The sequence below is a fragment of the Hemiscyllium ocellatum genome, chromosome 3, assembly GCF_020745735.1.
Source record: "Hemiscyllium ocellatum isolate sHemOce1 chromosome 3, sHemOce1.pat.X.cur, whole genome shotgun sequence".
In the NCBI taxonomy this organism is placed as follows: domain Eukaryota; kingdom Metazoa; phylum Chordata; class Chondrichthyes; order Orectolobiformes; family Hemiscylliidae; genus Hemiscyllium; species Hemiscyllium ocellatum.
Genome location: NC_083403.1, coordinates 23,653,767 through 23,674,791, shown reverse-complemented (window position 1 = coordinate 23,674,791; position 21,025 = coordinate 23,653,767). Strand labels below are relative to the sequence as shown.

The following is a 21,025-nucleotide window of genomic DNA, read 5'->3' as shown; positions in this document are numbered from 1 at the left end:
TCTGGAGCACGAGTCATGCAGCGCAGAAACAGACCCTTCAGTCCAACTTGTCCATACCGACCAGATAACCTAAATAAATCTCGTCCAATTTGACCCAGTCTCTAAACCCTTTCTATTTATATACCCTATCCAGATGCCTTTTAAATATTGTAATTGTACCAGCCTCCAACACTTCCTCTGGAAGCTCATTCCATACATGCACCGTCCTCTGCATGAAAACGTTGCCCCTTAGGTCCTTGTTAAATCTTTCCCCCCTCCCCTTAAATATATGCACTCTAGTTTTGGACTCCCCTACCCTCGGGAAGAGATCTTAGCTATTCACCCTATCCATACCTTTGATGATTTTATAAACCTCTATAAGGTCACCCCTCAGCCTCGTATGCTCCAGGGAAAATAGCCCCAGCCTCTCCCTGTAACTGAAACATTTCAACCCTGGCAACATCCTTGTAAATCTTTTCTGAACCCTTTCAAGTTTAACAACAACCTTCCTGTAAAAGAGACCAAAATTGCACACAATATTACAAAAGTGGCCTAACCATTGTCCTGTACAGCCGCAACATTATCTCCAAAATACTATACTCAATGCAGTGATTAATAAAGGCAAGCGTACCAAATGCTGCTTTCACCATCCTGTCTAACTGCAACCCCACCTTCTAGGAACTATTAACCTGCACCTCAAAGTGTCTTTGTTTGGCAACGTTCCCTAGGACCTTTCCATTGTGTATTTGACTTACCAAAGTGCAGCATCTGACATTTATCTAAGTCAACCTCCATCTGCTACATCTTAGCCCATTTGCTCATCTGATCAAGGTCCATCCTAAATATTACGTGACTTCTTATCAAATGTCATTCTCCTTTTTTATTATTAACATCCTCAAAAAACCACCAACCGATTTGTTGGAAATGATTTAATTTTCTTAAATCCATATTGATGCTTGTTAATGCAGCACTTTAAAAGAAAAATGATTAACAATACCAAATAATGGAACCTAGCACTTTACCTTTAATATTAAGTTACCTGGCCTATAGTCCACCATTTTCTTCTTTCTCTTTTTCTGACATAGTCAGGTTATGTTTGCTATCATCCAATGCTTCAAAGTTGTTCCAGAACTTAAGGAATTCTGGAAAATCAAAACTAATACATCCATCATCTCAATTTTTTTTAAACCTGATGGAAATCATCAAGTCTGGACATGTTACTATTTAGTCCCATTAATTTATCCAGCACTGTTTGTTTATATTGATTTTTAAAAAAAAATTCCTCATTCTCAGTCAACTTTTGTTTCTGATTGTTGTCCAGAATGTCTCTACGGGGCCAATAGATAGATGGAGTATTTGCCTCATATCCCCACTGTCCCTTTTTTCCACTTTAGCTGTCTGTATCTGCAATGGGCCCATGTTTATTTTCACTAATCTCTAATTCATGAACCCATTAAAATGTTTCTGTTTTCATGTCTCTTACTAATCTATCCTCCTTTCATTCTGTTCTCTCATCAAGTTCTCCCAATGCTCAGGCAACATTGTGACCTTCTCCCTTTCATTTTTAACACCCGACATGAGCCATGGTTTGTGCAATTCTTTTCATTGCATGTTTGTGTTTCAGAAATGTGTTTTTATTGCATATTGTGTATTAATCTTTAAAAACTATCTATTGTTTGTCTGCTATCATATATTTGATTATAGTTTCCCACTTTATATAAGCTTTGAATTTCATTGAATTATTTTCAACTCAATATGAAAATTTGTATTTATATTTAGGCCACTCTTTCTTTTGAGGTTGCCTTATTTGCCTCATGTCATGCTACTATTAAATATTAAGTATCCAACTCATCCATGCTATTACTGCTAACTTGGTTTGTCCAGTCTACCTAAAATACTGATCCCCATGATTACTGTATTATATTTGTCACTATGCTTCTAATTTCGTGAATGATAAACTACCTTCCACTCCAAGTATTGTTAGAGGTTTGTATACAATCTGTACCAATGTTTTCTGCCTCTTAAACAGATGTTTTGTGTTCCCAGAGAGCAATTATGTTTATATAATTCATATAACTATCATCAAAGGTCCTACATACTATATCAAATCTCTAGGGGGGCAGTAGTTTAATAGCAATATTACTGAACTGAGGACGTGAGTTTGAATCCCACCATGACGGATGGGTGGGAGCCCACTTCTGGGTGGCATGCTCTTCAGAGGGTCAGTGTAGTCTCAAATATCTGCTGACCCATAACAATGTGGTTGATTACCCCCACTCCACTTTCTTCCCCACATGGCAATTAGGGATGTGCAATAAATGCTGTGCCCAGTCAGTAATGCGCACCTCCATGAATTTAAAAGAAAACTGCTGGACATAACAGTTATCTAAATAGGAAGCATTACTTGGCTGACTTTCATGCTATTTCCGCCACACCTTGCTAAAATAGAGTCATTAGAGAGGTACAGCATGAAAACGGACCCTTCGGTCCAACTTGTCCAGACCGACCAGATATCCAAATACAATCTAGTCCCACCTGCCAGCACCCGGCCCATGTTTCTCCAAACCCTTTCCATTTATATATCCATCCAGATGCCTTTTAAATGTTGCTATTGTACCAGCCTCCACTACTTCCTCTGGCAGCTCATTCCATACACGTACCACCCTTTGAGTGAAAATGTTGCTCCTTCAGTCTCTTTATATCTTTGCGCCCTCACCCTAAATCTATGCCCTTGAATTCGAGGGATAATCAATTCAGACACTGTATTTCACTAATCTGTCCAACAAAGCTTGAAAGAATTTATAGTCAACATTTCTGAAAGTCTAATGTCATACAATAGGTTTGTAATTGTTCTATGTTGCCACAGTGAAATCATGGGAAATAGGAATAAGGCATTCAGTTCCAAAGCAGAAACAATAATTCAAATTATGCCAAATTAATTTGAGTAAGATCAGGTCTCCCTTTTAAACAATTGTTGGCGACCTATCTTATTTGATGGATTGTGGTGATGTGATCAAAGGTACAGGTTCTTAGCTTGTTTTAAATGAGTACATAGGTAACGACTGCTGGAGTAGTCTGACACTTCTGTTCAGTAATTCAAGACTTGTCTTGGAAAAAGCCTATGAAGAGATGATAAATCCAGAATCCTGCTCAGAATTGTGGTTAACACAGCACATTTGTTTAGTCAGTAGAACTCTCATTGGCAATAACCCAGTAATAATAGTGATTATAATAGGATTCTCTTTGTTAATGTGTTTTTACATTGCTGTAACAAATTTATTTCTATAATTTGAACATTTTGTGGTACTTTGCAATCTAAAGACAGTGACGTTTTTCATGGAAATACATTTGTTAAAGTGCATTAAATCATTGCCGAAGCCATTTCAGATTGCTACAGTTGTAGTTATTGTTCTTTTCAACAAGTCGAGAAATTATCTGCTTAGAATAATCCACTAATATCTCGTATTTATATGGAATCTGCCCTCAAATTTGGCAAAAGGGAAAATAAATGTTGCAAATGGCTAAGACTTGGGGGTTTACGGCTAAGACTTGGCCTCAGACACCAGTGATTGTGCAGTGTACTTCACAAAAGTGATCAAATAAGGAATGAATTTCATGGTTTGGATTTGCAGTTTCTTTTGGTGAGTGCAAAGTGGCTGTGGTGCATAGGTAGAGGCAGAAATATTGGCCAGGACACTAAGATTTGGTTAGAAAGTTTATTTATTGTATTGAATTTATTGTCACGTGTACTGAGGCACAGTGAAAAGCTTTGTCTTGTGAGCAATATAGACAGATCACAGAGTTAAGTCAACTAGATAGAAAATAATAAGTAATAACGGCAAAAACAAAAACACAGGTACAGTTAAGAGATTGTGAGTCCATTCAGTATTCTAACAATAGTAGGATAGAAACTGTTTGAAACCGGCTGGTGCATGTGTTCAGGCTTCTGTACCTTCTCCCCGATGGTAGGGGTTGTAGAAAAGCATTGCCAGGGTGGGACAGATCTTTGAGAATGCTGACAGCCTTTCCTTGACAGCGAGCCTGGTAGATGGATTCTATAGATGGGAGGTTGGCCTTTGTGATTGTCCGGGCCGAGTTCACCACTCGCTGTAACAGTCTCTGATCTTGAGTAGTACAGTTGCCGTACCAGGTAGTGATACATCCAGACATAATGCTCTCTGGTGCACACGTAGTTGGCAAGGGTGTTCATCATCATGCCAAATTTCCTCAGCTGCCTGAGTAAGAAGAAACGTTGGGCCTTTGTAACCAGTGCGTTCACGTGAAAGCTTGTTGTGGATGACCACTCCCAGGAGCTTGACACTCTCCACTCATTCCACCTCTGTGCTTTTAATATAGGGGGACATGAGTAACATCCTGTCGAAAGTCAATAATGAGTTCCTTGATTTTGCCGGCATTGAGAGCTAGGTTGTTCTCAGTGCACCATTTTTCCAGGTCTTCCTCCCGTCTGTAGTCTGTTTCATCGCCATCTGAGATTCAACCGACTATGGTGCAAACAGCGAACTTGTAAATGGCATTAGTCTGGTATTTAGCAATGCAATCATGGGTATGCAGTAAGTACAGTAGGGGGCTGAGCACACACCCCTGGGGGTTCCCAGTGTTGAGTGTTAGTGAGGATGAAATATTGTCCCCAATCTTCACAGATTGTGGCCTGTGGGTCAGGAAACTGAAGATCCAGTTGCAGCGAGTGGGGCTTAGTCAGAGATCACTAAGTTTAGTAATCAGCCTCGAGGGGATAATAGTGTTGAAGGCTGAAGTGTAGTCAATGAGTAGAATTCTCACATATCTGTTCTTGGTGTCAAGATGTTCTCGGGAGGAATGAAGGGCAAGTGATATGGCATCTGACGTGGATCTGTTGGTCCGATAAGCAAATTGGAGTGGTTCAAGAGTAGTAGGGAGGCTGGAGTTGATTTAATGCCATGACCAATTTTTAAAAACACTTCATGACCACCGAAGTTAGGGCCACTGAATGGTAGTCATAGAGACATGCTGCATGAGCCTTCTTAGGCACAGGGATGATGTTGACCCTCTTGAAAAAGCAAGAGACAGTGGCCTGCTGCAGGGAGAGGTTGAAGATGTCCAAGAAGACCTCTGCCAGTTGATCTGCGCATACTCTGAGTGCACAGCCTGGTACTACGTCTGGTCCCATTGCTTTCCTTGGATTCACTCAAAGGAAAACTGATCTGGAACATGGATTTCTCTCTGGAACATGGATTTGAAACCAGCTTGAATTCAAGAGAACTGGCAGTTTATGTGCTTTTAGTTATTAGAAGATCGATGCAATTGCTTATGCCCAAAACATCGACTCTCCTGCTCCCTGGATGCTGCCTGACTTGCTGTGCTTTTCCAGCACCACACACTCTCAACAATGGTATCAGAAGGCTAGATATAAACATTCAACTTGGTTGTGTTAAGCATTATTTTTGGGTGTCTCAAGTATGGAATTGCATTGCCTAAAACTAACAGCTGAAATCTCACTCAAGTTGGTTGTGTCGAATCAGGAAAATTACTGACGCCTCAAACTCGACTCACGAGTTTGGCCTCAGTTGTAATAAAATGAATAAACGTTTCCAGTATACTACCTACAACCCATTAGATGCCAATGCATGGCCATCTCATGCCCCCAACCAGCCCATCACCATCCCTCATACACTCCGTAACAATTTATGCCCCTGTACCAAAATCTATTACTAAATATTTCCATGTACTTAATTCTTTCAAACACTTGATTGCTTATAAAATTAACATTTTATATTTGTAACCCTATTTCAAGACAGCTAATCCATCTAGAATCACTTGGAATAGTTAATCAAACTGTCAACTTGGAGGCCCCTAACTTTGTTCATGATGGGAAGCATTCAGGGTGAACTAATTTAAAATGATAGCACTAAGGCATCTGTTGAAATTGCAAATACTGATTCTTTTTCAGCTGAAAAAAAAATTGCAGTAACCTGCATGGTTTATTTTCAGATTTCAAAAGGTGGGCAATTCAAATTGCTTTATAGCTTGAAAGTTCCACTGAACAAATCCACCTGTTATGCACATTTATATCTGTTGTTAACAATAGCAAAAGGACCAACGGCAGTAAATGTGAGGTGTTGCATTTTGGTAAGGCAAACCTGGGCAGGGATTATAGTTAATGGTAGGGCCCTGAGGAGTGATGCCGAACAAAGAGACCCAGGGAGACAAATGCATTGTTCCTTGAAAGTGGAGACACAGGTAGATAAGGTAGTGAAGAAGGCATTTGTCATGCTTGCCTTCATTGATCAGAACATTGAGTATAGGAATTGGGACGTCATGTTGCATCTGTGTGGGGCTTTGGTGAGGCCACTTTTAGAATACTGCATACAATTCTGGTCACCTTTCCACAGGAAGGATGTTGTTAAACTTGAGAGGATGCGAGAAAGATTTACAAGGATGTTGTGAAAACAGGAGGGTTTGAGTTGTAGAGAGAGGCTAAATAGGCTGGGGCTTTTTTTTCACTGGAAAAAAAAGTCAGAGGCTGAGGAGCGACCTTATAAGAGGTTTATAAAATCATGAGGAACGTAGATAGGGTGAATAGGCAAGTCTTTTTCCTAAGATAGTGGAGTGTAAAACTAGCGGACATAAGGTTAAGATGAAAGGGGAAAGATTTAAAGGGGACCTGAGGGACATTCTTTTCATGCAGAGGGTGGTGCTTGTATGGAACAAGTTGCCCAACGACATGGAGGAGGCAGGTGCAGTTACAAAATTTAAAAGACATCTGGATGATTATATGAATAAGGATATGGGCCAAATGCTGGCAAACAGGATTAAGTCAGATTGAGATGTCTGGTCAGTGTGAGCGAGTTGGACTGAAGGGTCTGTTTCCATGCTCTGATTCTATGACTATGACACTTGACTTGTGCAAAGAATTCCAATTTGTTTTAGATCTTTGTCTCAAATTCGTAAAAGTCCTTTGGTCAAGTTTCAGAAACATAGGTGACAAAATTGCTTCTGAATCAAGATAGCTACATTTTTAGATGTATTGCTTTCTCTGTAAACCATGGATGTGTGAAATACATTCTAGCCCCACACTCCTCCACCAGCAAAAGTAGTGAATGTGGGTTTCAGTTTGGATTTTGGCCAAGGCCTAGAACCTGCCCCCTTTGCAAAAAAATTTGGTCTGACTTTCCATTCAGATGTTCTGTTCATTATTTACGGGTAGATGTGAATGTTGAATTCAAAAGTCAAATAGATAAGCCATGAACATATTCAGTGGCAGTCAGGCTGAATGTAACTTCTCTTATTTTGTGTGTTTATATGAATATGTAACTTGGAGTTTAGAATTTGGGGAAAATATAATCTGTCCGGATGTCTTTGAATTTTAAATTTGTAATTTAAAAAAAGTTCACCAAAGGTATTTTTTTTTTAAATTAGTAGAAGTCAACATAATTTATGTTATACATTTAAGTTATTCATCATGTTTTCCCTGTATTTGGACTGAAGGTTGTAGTCCAATAAATCATCAGATAAAATCATACTCAGTGAATACTTGGTTACATAATGCATATAATAATACTTGCAGCCTTGTTTTAAATGGTAATGGATTCAGTTGATGGAATTATTTTTTTCTTGTCCATTCACAGACCGGTGAATTTTCTGCCCGTTTTCTTTTGAAGCTGCCAGTGGATTTCAGCAACATACCAATATACCTGCTCAAGGTAATGTTCTTTCACATTGTTCATGACAAAGTCAAGTTATGTTTAAAACTGATACTGCCATATGCTTTGGTTTAATTTTTGATTGGTTCAAGCGTCACCAGATAATTAAATAAAGTGGTATTTTTCCAAGAAAACTTACTTTTGGATGGATAATTATTGAGTCTGGTATCAATTGTTCCCACGTTGTTATGTAAGTTAACTCGTTTGGTTGGGGAGATGGAAAAATATGGAAAGAAAGTAAAACCAAAAAAGACAACAAGGAGGAAAGTAATAAAAAACAGATCAGAATATTAGCGAGTTTTGAGATGATTTGTAGCTCAGGTTGAGATTCTGGATGTAGGTTTGCTCACTGAGCTGGAAGGTTCATTTTCAGACACTTTGTCATCATTCTAGATAACATGGGCCTCCAGACGAAGCACTGCTGATGATTCCTGCTTTCTGTTTATAGGTTTGGGTTTCTTTGGGGTGATGTCATTTCCTGTGGTGATGACAGTTCCGGTTCTTTTTCTTGGGGATGATAAATGGAATCCAAGTCAATGTGTTTGTTGATAGATTTCCTGTTGGAATGTCATCCTTCTAGGAATTCTCGTGCATGTCTATATCTCTCCTTATACACAGATAAGGAAGGACACCTTCGACAGGGCAAGCCAAATGGAGACACACACGAGAATTCCTAGAAGCATGGCATTCCAACTGGAACTCTATCAACAGACACTTTGACTTGGACCCCATTTACCACCCCCTGAAAAAAAAACAGGAAATGATATCACGACAGGAAATGGCATCACCAACCGAAAGAAACCCAAGCATATAAATAAAAAGTGCGATTCATCAGCACTGCTTCATCCAGAGGCTCACTGAAGATGTTACCTAGTATGGTGACGAAATGTCTGAAAATGAACCTTCCAGCTCAGCAAGCAAACCTACATCCAGAAGATGAGAATATGAAAAATACAAAGGAATAATATTGCTGAAATAAAAACTGATGAAGATTATGTGGATGAAAGAATGAACAAAATCTTTCCAAAATAATGGGAAAATTAGAATAAATAACAGTAACGGTATGGTACAGTAACAGTCGTGGGTTATATCACAGCAGTGACACATAGTAATATCCAAGCAGTGCATTGAGGATGTCCATATGGTAAAATGAGGGAACAGAAAGAGAAAATATAAAAGTGAGTGTAAGTAGAGATGAAATAGGCAAGATTTGCTTATCATTTGGAAAGTTTTTAAAAAGAAATAATAATTCTAACTATTGCAAAGTAGATTTCTAGAAGGGAGGTGCATGTAGCCAAAGCTATCAGCCAGCTTTTAAAAACGTATTGAACTCTGCTTGTCAAGGAGGAAAGAAGCAAAGCTGGTTTTAATTTGTGACTATGATTTGTAAAAGACAGGTGATATGAGAAAAGAAGACAATTGAGGGGAAATTAAAACATAGCTTAGTGGAGTTCTCAATTCCTGACTTTATCCGCCTTCATTTTAAACTATAATGAAAGGTCTAACTTCGAGGTGCTACTCTGGAAAAGCATAGAGTTCAGATAGCTAAGTACATCTGACGTAACAACTGGGCAAAACATAGATGCAAATGGATTAACAGTGGACAATATTCAAGGGGAAGTGTCAAATTAATATATCATTAAAGATGAAAAGATTTGAATCACAGGCAGATATATATGGTTAAGAGACTGAAAGGTAAAAGTCCGATCAACATTAATACAGAAAAAAATTGTGAGGAATGTAGGAAATGTAACAAGGTGAAAATGGAGTTTTAGAGGGCATGCAAAAGGCTGATATGAAATTGGAAATTATAAGGACTTTTGGAAGTAGAATAAATAGCAAAAAGAAATGAAACAATGGTAGGCTGAAGGGTGGATTCCGAATTTTGAAGATGAATTTTCAAAAAAGGAATTGGTTCTTAAAATTTAGCAGACCACAATAAATAAATTACCAATCTTGGTGTGCATCCCAGGCCTTTGAAGATAATCAGAGAGGAAATAATAGTAACTTGATCCATGATTTTTTTCAATGCTCATTTGATGTTCAAATTGTGAGAAGTGACTAGATAGTGAAGGATAAAACAAAGCAGCTTAAAAAAAAAGAGGGTAGGTTATGTAGCATAGATTCACAACAATGACGCCAGTGATCAGAAATGTTTTACTGAAAGAAACATGAGATGGTGGGAACATTTCCCAATATTGTTTATAAATTTATAGTTTTACTTATGAAGCGTTTTGTTATACTGAACAGAATAAATGTTTCTCTTGGTTAGGGAGTTGATGACAAGTAATTATCAGTTTAATATTGATACTGTATAGGGGGACTCTCCTTCACACCAAGTTGTTCAGGTTTGAAAACAAATAGTTGATGATCAATAAACATTTGAAGTCAATGAAGATACAAACAAAGGGTCGAGTGCTGCATTATTGAACAGTTTAGAATGATACCAGCAAAGAGTTGGCACTGACTTAGTGGGCCATGTTGTTCATTGGTCTCTATGGTTCTAAAATACATACAGGTGTCAGCTAATGGTTTGAAAATTGTACAGAAGTGTTGCATAATCATCATAGACTGTCAAGATACCTGCCTGCTAACTGCAGAAAGCCTTAGCAAGACGCACAATCTGTTTGAGATTTCTACTTTGGTTATTTTCAATTGGTCTGGCATGTCTGTACTTTAAGGCTTTACCATGAAAACATGCATTTCTGTGTTTTATTTAACAATAGGGCAATGGGCTGCCTGTTAGTGTGGAAACAGGCCTTCCAGCCCAACCAGTCCATACAGACCCTCCAAAGTGTAACCCACCCAGACCCATTTCCTTCTGACTAATGCACCTAACACTATGGGCAATTTAGCATGGCCAAGTCACCTGACTTGGATATCTTTGAACTGTGGGACGAAACCGGAGCACCCGGAGGAAACCCACGCAGGCACTAGGAGAATGTGCAAACTCCACATAGACAGTCACCTGAGGCTGGAATCGAACGTGGGACTCTGGTGCTGTGAGGCAGCAGTGCTAACCACTGAGCCACCATGCCGCCCCATCTTACGAGGACTATAGGCTTACTAGAAAGGAGCCCAGAAATGAACTGAGGAGAGCCAAGACAGGGCACGAAAAAGGCTTGGCAGGAAGGATTAGGGAGAACCCAACAGCATTTTACTCATATGTGAGGAATAAGAGAATGATCAGGGAGAAAGTAGGGCTGGTCAAGGATAACATAGGGAACTTGTGCGTGGAGTCTGAGCAGATAGGTGAAGCCCTAAATGAAGTTTTTGCTTCGGTTTTCACCAAGGAAAGGGACCTTGTTGTGAATGAGAACTTTGAGGAGCTGGGAAATAGGCTTGAACAGATCAAGATTGATGAATTTGATCTGCTGGAAATTTTGGCAAACATTAAGATTGATAAGTTCCCAGGGCCAGACCAGACCCCGTCTTGGCTCTGCTGAGTTCATTTCTGAGCTCCTTTCTAGTAAACCTATAGTCCTCGTAAGATGGGGCGGCATGGTGGCTCAGTGGTTAGCACTGCTGCCTCACAGTACCTAGGTTGCTCCAGGAAGCAAGAAAGGAGGTTGCTAAGCTGCTGGCGAAGATCTTTGCTTCCTCACTCTCCATGGGAGTCGTACCGGAGGATTGGAGGGAGGGGAATATTGTTTTCAAGAAGGGGAATAGTGAAATCCCTGGCAATTACAGACCAGTCAGGTTTACGTCTGTGGTCAGCAAGGTTGTGGAAAAAATTCTGAGGGATAGGATTTGTGACTATTTGGAAAAGCATAGAGTGATTAAAGGCAGTCAGCATGGCTTTGAGTGGTAGGTCATGCCTCACAAATCTTACTGAGTTCTTTGAGGAGGTGATGAGACAGGTCAAACAGTGGATGTGGTGTATATGGACTTCAGCAAAGCATTTGATAAGGTTCCCATGGTAGGCTCATTGATAAGTCAGGAGGTATGGGATACAGGGAGATTCGGCTATCTGGATTCGGAATTGGTTGGCTGACAGAAGGCAGAGAGTGTTTGTTCATGGAAAGTATTCTGCCTAGAGGTCAATGGTGAGTGGTGTCTCTGCTCTTTGTAGTTTCTATACATGACTTGGATGAGGAGGTTGAGTGGTGGGTTAGTAATATTGCAAATGACATAAAGGTTGGAGGTGCCGTTGATAGTATCGAGGGGTATTGCAGGCTGCACCGCGACCTAGACAGGATACAGAGCTGTGCTGAGAAATGGCAGATGGAGTTCAACCTCGATAAATGCGAAGTGATCTATTTTGGAAGATCAAATTTGAATGCTGAATTAGGATTAAAGGTAGGATTCTTGACAGTGTGGATGAACGGAGGGATCTTGGTGTTCAAGTGCATAGATCCCTCCGAGTTGGCCACCCAGGTGGATAGGGTTGTTTAGAAAGCATATGGTATTTTGGCTTTCATTTACAGGGGCATCAAGTTTAAGAGCCGCGAGGTTTTGCTGCTGCTCTACAAGACTTTGCTGAGACCACACTTGGAATATTGTGTCCAGTTTTGGTCACCCTATTATAGCAAAAATATAGAGGCTTTGGAGAGGGTACAAAGAAGGTTTACCAGGGTGCTGCCTGGACTGGAGGGCTTGTCTTACGAAGAGAGGTTGACTAAGCTTGGACTTTTTTCTCTGGAGAGAAGGAGGAAGAGAGGTGACCTGATCGAGATATACAAGGAAATGAGAGGCATGGATAGTATCAATAGCCGGAGACTTTTCCCCAAGGGGTCATAGTTTTAAGATATTAGGAGGAAGGTATAGCAGGGACATCAGAGGTAGCTTTTTTATGTAGACAGTAGTGTATGTGTGGAATGCGTTGCCAGCAGTGATGGTGAAAGCAGAGTCATTAGGGACATTTAAGCGACTGTTGGACATGCACATGGACAGCAGTGAATTCAGGGGTGCATAGGTTAGGTTATTTTATTTTAGATTAGGAATAATCTTCAGCACAACACGATGGGCGTACTTTTCTATGTTCTATATTCTAGTCTCGAAATTGGATATGAGGCTGATTGTGTAACAGCGTTGATGATCCTGGCAGAATTGTTGAGTCCTGTCTGATTTGTGAACTAAGTCGATCGGCGAACTCCACACTCTCTGACTCAGTTCGATGATATCCTCGTCGAGCATGGCCTCCACCTCCTTCTGGATCTGTCTGGCTTTGAAAGGATTCAGCCGATAGGCGTGTTGTTTTATCGGATCAGTATTCCTACATCTATTTCATCTACAATAGCATTAGTCTTCCCCATCTGATTCTTACATATGTCCTTATACTACAGTAACAAATCTTTCAACTGCGTTGTATGCTCCTGAGACTATTTACTAACCTATCCCACTCTTCAATGACTTCTTCATTTTTAAATCTATTTTGAGACATATCAAAATCCACATCATCTGGATTTGATTCCTCACTCTGCAGGGCAGTAACTAACACCTGTTTCTCCAGTTCTATCTCTCTATTATATGTTTTCAACATGTTCACATGACATACCCAATACTGTTTTTTTTTCTGTCTGGTATTTTTATTTGATAGTCCACTGACTCAACTTTTTCTCAATTTGATAGGGACCACTAAACCTGGCCAGGAAGGGGTCTCAGAACTAACACGTCATCCCCTCGTCAGTCTCAGAGCTTTTTTCTACCTCCTGTTTGGAGTACACATTCACTATACATTTTTTATAGTCTTGGCTTGCTGTTGCAAGTCCCTTAGCCTTTCAGGACTATACGTGTCTATCTGACCCTCTGCCTGTTCAGGTTTTTCCTGCACCATTACATCAAACAAGGTGTCTGCTAACTGAAACTCAACTCCTTCATCTATCTCTCAAGTCACAGCATGAAGCAAAAACTAATGATAGTAGGATCTGGTTACTACAAAGTCTGGGAAGATACCAAGATATATTTCTGTTTTAACTCCTCAGTTTCTTGGTGGTCTTATTTCTTGGATCCTGCCAAATCATTCCCAAGAACAAGTTGAATTCCTGGAACTGACACTCTGTCGATCACTGTAACTCCCCCAGTCTTGAGTTGGCACTCCAACCTGATCTTACATAGGGGAATGCTAAATTTCTGTGCATCTATCCCACAAATTATCACAACTCTGGTAACAAATCAGGAAGAATGCATATTCGCTCATCCGTTACTATCAGTGACTGGTTAGATCGTGTATCTCTCAAAATTTTAACTTCTTGTCCTTCTCCCCCTGTTCTTTGAGTAAACTTTACCCACACAGGCAAATTCTTTGTAGAGATCAGGTACTAACTCCATACCCAGTTTACATGTACTTTGGGCAAATAGGTTTATATTTCAGTACTCACCTGAGATTTAACTTTTAGTTTTTTATATGTTTTAAAGGTTTTGCTCATTTGTTAAAGTCACTGGATCAATACACTGGAATTCCTTCCCTAAAGCCATTGAGTCAATCCACAGCAGGTGGACAGCAGTTCAAGAAGTCAGCTCACCACCTCACGGGCAACTGGGAATGTGTAATGAATGCTCCCTCAGCCAGTGACACCCACATCCCATGAATGAATGAAAAATGACATGAATTATTGGCATTCTGGGATTTCAGGTCTAAGGTTGTGGGTAAAGTGTTAATAAATGTTTTAGTGACCTAGATTTGGAAGCATTTTTTGTCTAAAATCTAGCATACCTGATAAGTATGCAGATTTCTTAGTATCATCAGACCCTGGTTCATGTTACAGACTAACCTTTGTAACTCACTGGCTGATGTATTTTTTAGTGTTGGAAAGTTGTTAGAAAATAGACATCATGTCTTACTTAGTAGGATAGTATTGGAACAACATGTATAGAGAAAAGGAAAAATAGGCCAATATCCTTTCCATGCACTTCCATTGAAATCACCAAATTAACAGAGAATACTGAGGAATTTCAAGTGCCAGACTATTTCAGCACAAATTGAGTTTGTGATTTTTATTTTGTGGTAACTTTATAAATGTTGGCGAGAAGCCAGTCCCATTTCAGTGTTAAATAAATCAACATCACAAGTTTCCAGTAATTGTGCTCACTTTTGAGCCAACTGAGGAGACTTTTTTAAAAAAATGTAGGCACAAAGGCTCTACTACATAACTTTTAAAATGAAGTTGTTCAAAAGGTATTAAGAAACTGACCAGTAAATAGTTCTATCCAGTGGTGGTTTCACTTACTTAGTAATTTATTTAGCTGCTCAGTGGCTGGACTAGCAGCCAATTAGAACTTTTTTAATGTGATAAATCCATTTCCAGTCATATAAATATTACCATTTAAATATAATCATTCTACATATAATATTCTAAAGTGAATCTTGATTGTTCTGGTTCACAAAGATTTTCAGCAAAAGGACTAACTCATGGATTCCTGAGAGTTGCATCTAAAGGAGAAAGATGTTTCCAAAATGTTTTCCTACATGTAAGAATGTAGTTTTACTCCCAGTTTTAAAAAAAATCTTTTTGTCTACTACCATGTAAATCAGCAAGCTTTAGCTGCCTGAATTTCAGTGGTATTTTTGAAATTTCTGCTTCTGCTTATGTTGAAGGTCCTGGTACATAAATCAAGGATAGCTTTCATCTATGGTTGTTTAATCACAGTTCGGCATTTGGTTGGGGTCCGTGCCTTTGCAGTCTGGAGAGTGGGTCATAGTCAGTCCTGTAACTCAGTAATGGCCAGTCCAGGAGATAGGGCTAATGCAAGTGGGAAGATGTACAGCTATCAGACAGGGATCTTGGCACTTCCTCTCTGAGTCTGCTCAATTAGGTTGCTTGAGGATGAACCAAGATCATTGCATGAGTCACTCACAAAAACTAAGAGGAAAAGGTGAGTGGAAAAGAGGGAGGAATCAAGAGTGCTGTTGTCACGGAAGAAAACTTGGCAAGTTATTCTTGGCGATTGGAGAGAAGGAAATATAGCAGTTGTGAACAGGGAGGGTGGGCAACACTATCTGCAAGGGATAAAATATGGATGGGAGTGAGCTTTGTCCATGCTCAGGAGGGGGCAATATATGACCATACCTAGAAAGGTCACCTCGTATGTCAGAGGCTGAGAGAAAATGATGGGCAGGTGAAGGCTCACGTAGAACTGTTTGGGTGGTGACCTGGAGATGTCTAGCTGACAAAATTTGCAGGAAGGGCGATCAGGAAGAAGATTTAGATGTTTTGGGGATTCATTTGTGGAGGTTGGAAAAAACTGGCTGAAGAGCACTTAGAACAAAGGAAGGGGAGGCAATGGACTAGTGGTGCTATCACTCCACTATTAATCCAGAAACCTAGAATAATGTTCTGGGGACCGGTGTTCGAATCCCACCCCGTGGCAGATGGTGGAATGTGAATTCAATAATTTAAAAATCTGGAATTAAAAGTAGACTGATGACCATGAAACCATTGTCAGTTGTTAGAAAAACCCATCTGGTTCACTAATGTCTTTTAGGGAAGAAAATCTTCCACACTTACCTGGCCTGGCCTACTTGTGACTCCAGAGCCATAGCAATGTGGTTGACTCTCGACTGCTCTCTGAAATGGCCTAGCAAACCACTCCGTTGTATCAATCGCTAGAAAGTCACAACAAAGCAAGTGGACCACAGCACTTCAAGAAGGTAGCTTATCACCACCACCTCAAGGGCAAATAAGAATGGGCTATCAATGCTAGCCAACCAACAATGCCCAAGTGCCACAAATGAATTAAAAAAACACAAAGAACATTACAACACAGGAACAGGCCCTTTGGCCCATCAAGACTGCAACCAAACTAAAAACTAAACTAAAAACCTTTTGCCTTTATATGGTTTGTATCCCTCTATACCCTGCCTATTAATATATCTCAAGATGTCTCTTAAACATTGCTACTGAATCTGTTTATACCACCTCTGACAGCACATTCCAGGAACTTGCTGTCCTCTGTGTAAGAAAACATTTGCCTCTCACGTCTCCTTTAAACTTAACCCTTCTTACCTTATCCTATGTCCATTGGTAATTGATATTTCTGCTATGGGATAAAAACTTCTGACTATCCATTTTATTCAAACCTCTCAAAATTTTGCCAACTTCCAGCAAGTTACCCCTCATCCTTTCACATTAAAATGAAAACAAAGCAAGTTTGTCCAAATACAAACCAAAAGAACTGTGAATGCTCTAAATCAGAAACAAAAACAAACATTTCTGGAAAAGCTCAATAAGTCTGGCAGCATCTGTAGGTAAAAATCAGAGTTAATGTTTCGGGTCAAGTAACCCTTCCTCAGAACTGATGGTAGCTAGGAAAATGTTGTTTGATGTGCAGAAGATACGGTGGGGAAGGAGGTAAGGAGTAAACGATAGGTAAGGATAGAGCCCAAACAGAGAGAACACATTTGGACAGACAAAGGGAATGGATAATGGTTTGGCTAGGAGGGTGATTTGGAGCAGTCTGTTCAACTGTTCTCTCTCTGAAAAGAACCAACCTGTCTCATTGTAAGGAAAAGGAACCTTCCATCCCAACTCCGCACTCCTGACTTGGAAGCAAAACACCAATTTATGGATTTGGATGATCTAACCAAAGGCAAATACCTGAGCATTATCATTGAGGCTTACAACTTGGGTATTACAGGTAGTTCTTATATCACACTATGGTTGCGTTCTTGTGCGACCCTGCGCTATATAGAAATAATGCAATTAAAAATAACACTATAAAAGTGTTGGTGATGCAGTGGTGTTATAACCAGCACACGTTTTAAAAGTTCGTGATTTAGAAACAGCGTCCCCTATTCATCAATTGCGTTATAGCCAATTCACGTTGACGAAACACGCGTTTAAGCAGAAAGACCCGCACTGAATTTGTTGTAATTCTGCCACACATTTCAGTTTGATATGTTTCGAACAGGAAAATGGCACAGAAGAACCAGTTTGTAACTGTGCCAAGAGTTAGGGATTAACTGAATGGTGAGCATTACAAAATTTTGCATAATACGCATAGATTCATAAAGAATGACCGTTCATATGATTCTGCTGATTTCAGCGTTCATTACAATCGATGATAAAAGAAATTAATTTGTTTTGCACAACAATCATTTTATAGCAGAAATGTTGGGAACAAACTTAAGAAAATACAAGTGATTGTGGTAAGGATTGGCTAAAAGGGTTCAACTGATTCTGTGCAATATTGACCATTGTGGCAGACATAATGCTGAATCAGACAGAAAGCAATGTGAACTAATCATGGAAAAACATTAATCATGTCCTATTTATAGTCAGGTTGTAGAAAATAGAATTTTCCAAGCTTTGTTTGTGAATTTTGTTCTGAAATAGTGCTTGTAGTGATTCAGAGATGCTTTTGTGGTTTATGTTTTAATGATTTTAACAACAGCATGTTATGGACTACAACTGTCTGACTTGCATGGTTGTGAGGAATCCTGCTTGATTGCCGTGCTGTGTTTTTTTTTAAGTTATGTTTTTGAATATTTCATTGAAAAATTCAGTATAAACTGGCAATGCCTGTGAAGAACAGTTTTGTCCAGACATGGTTTGTTTTGGGATTGTTGTCATAGACCTTAAGTGCACAGACATTATTAGTGTCCTTGTCTAGACATGAGATCAGTTACCTCTGTGGTCATGACCTCACTCATTCTTCAAAAACACACAGTGGTTTCAAAGGTGCATATGATTAAAGAATGTAGTACCCAAAATGTTGGGAGATTGCAGCAAATGTAGAAGGAAATACAAAGATTGAAGTGTGTCTGAGACAATGTTGATTTCAAAATTAAGATGCTCTTAACCATTGTTAGTACAAGTTAGCAGTTTGGTTAAGTTACCAGCCTGACAAATTCACAGATTTGTATTGGTGCTACTGTTGGATCTTAAATGCAGAAGGACGTGTGGATTTTACCCTGTGCACAAATAAATGTGGAAAAGTTGGAGTAAGAAAAAGATCGATTGGACTGTTGAGTCAAGCTCCTTAAATTGTAACTAACTACCTAACATGATCTTCAGTGTTCCCCACCCAACAAACCATGTAATCTCCAGAAAAATGCAAAAAAAAATCTAGGCCAATTTAGGTAATTAGTTATTTTCTTGACCCTAAAGATGACTAATTTAGAATTGTATGACATTAGTGATCACACAGTATGGCACTAAATATTCCACCTCTTTTGTATACAGGAACATGGGTCTTCCATATTTGGAATGAATTCAACTTGCAATGAATTCAGGCTCACTGCATGAGCTAGCAATTTCTTCTTAAAGTCTATGACTGTTTGCAAAATAAAACTTCCTGTCCTCAAAACGAGTTCTGCTTGGAGCAAATGTAACTTTAGGCTACATAGACATTATCTGCCAGATTCAGACCCTTTTCTTACCTAATTTCATTTTCTTTTTATCCTTGACTACATGTGTATGTCATTCCTAAACTTGTGGAACGTAGACCCCACTGCCATCATCTACATTATTGATTGTGACAGTGAGTGATTCCTGTCTGATTTGATTAATAAAGGGTGATCAAGCAGAGCCATGACTGTTAATGAGACCCATCCAGAAAACAAACTAGTCTCTATTTTCAAATTTACAAAACCGTCAAATAGGGGTAAGACATTTTCATGAGTACTTTTTAACATTGTCTCGGGAGTTACTTTTTCATTCTTGCTGATTCCTTTATTAGGTGTTACAGACATGTAGTAACATTACCTTCTGTAAGTTTAGGGTATTTTGGCTCTCATTAAAGTAAAATTAGCAGAATTTGTTAATATACCTAACAATCATAGCCAGGCTATTAAACTTGAATCCATAACACCAGAAAAGCATTAATTTCCTAGGTATGTAAATTGGTCTTCAACTCATGAAGGAAACAAACCAACTCACATTTGACGACTCCTGGACTGTAGTCAGATTTTTACCTTGAATCTGATCAACCCAAACGATGACTGACTAGCCTATTCTTTGGACCGTGTGCAGACTGCCAGCAACTGACAGTATCACCACCCTGCCTCCCCTCCGTCACCACCCCATCCCCACCGACTGGACTGAGAATTAGCCCTCATCCACTTTCTAATGTGGCCACTCGTTCAATAACCATGCCAACTGTTTGCCATACCAGCTGGCATAGCAGATAGTGTTAGATTGGCACTTTGTTTTTGTACAGCAAGGTATCCCCTCTATGGTATACTATGGCATGGCAAGCCATGCATGCTGTGGGGATGGAGGTGAACTTTAAATGTGCGAACTAGGAGAACAAGCATGCAACCCTGAGATGCAGCCTGATCTAAACTATGAGCTGGGTATCTATCCTAGTATTAGCCTTTTAATGCCAGTTGCTGGTGTGCCCTCAAATACAGGTCTATATTCCTAAGTAGTCATTTTTTTATACGAGAAGTATCATGAGGATCATGAGCAGTTGGCAAATATCAGGTGCCACTGTCTGTGAATGAGAGTGTAAGCAGCTGGCACCCTAAGATGAATTTACATGCTGAACAGCATGGAAGCTGTTCACAGATAGCAAACTGGAGTTGCCAGGTATTCACTCTTGAATCAGTCAATGGGACAGCTCACCATTCCCTAGATTGATTCTCACCATGCATGGCACCCAGAGCATGCTTAAAAGTTAGTGAGTTGTTACCAACATCACTATAGGCCTTGCTGGACTAATCCTGTAGATCTGCCTCCTTTTTCATAGCGCTCGACATTCAGGCTTTTTAGGATTCTCCCAAATGTGTCTATTTTTTTCTTTCAATAAAAGCAGCGTTTGGTGGCTGAAGTTATGAAATAAGAATAGAAAGTGCTGGAAATAATCTGATCTTCCTGCTATGGAGAGACTGAGTTGAAGTTTCAAGTTGATGGCCTTTCATCAGACCATAATGCAGCGTTATAAAACTGAATTTCTGTTTTACATAGTGCAACAGATTAATGAAGAACAGCAACTAAAGCCAAACTTAAACTAAGGCAAGTAAAATGCTTGATGAGCATTTTCCCTACTTTGAAATAAATCAGATTTCCAATGAACATTTGTAGTCTGCAGATTTTTGAGCTGTCTTACTTACCAGACCTCTGTTTTCAAAAGCTATGAACTTTTGCAGTACTAAGTGCAACTCCCTGTACATCAGTCTGGACTTAAGAGAATTTAAGTACCATAGCATTTTAAAATTGACTTGAGGATCTTTTTAAATGCTGGGTTTTTTTTTTGACTGACTCTGTATAATTTACGTGGCTGAGAATAGTTACAGGTCACTGATCTTTACTTATTTTGAGACCTCTAGTGCAAACCGCTATACCAATTAACAATTTATTACAATATATTGGATATTAATAAGTAATCTGTGTAAGTAGGGTTAGTGCATAAACACATTGTGTTGCGTGACTTATTTTGTCGCATAGCTAGTTGCATCAATTAGT

The 21,025-nt window shown here is 39.4% G+C and overlaps 1 protein-coding gene across 7 annotated transcripts in view; it reads left to right on the top strand.

The window, feature by feature from the left end:
- Positions 1-21,025, top strand: part of babam2 (BRISC and BRCA1 A complex member 2) — a 205,386-nt gene that overhangs the window by 60,130 nt on the left and 124,231 nt on the right. For all 7 annotated transcript variants that reach the window (XM_060856095.1, XM_060856110.1, XM_060856080.1 and 4 more), the window contains exon 6: positions 7,605-7,679. In XM_060856095.1, coding sequence (XP_060712078.1) covers positions 7,605-7,679 — 75 coding nt within the window. The remainder of the gene's footprint in view (positions 1-7,604; positions 7,680-21,025) is intronic.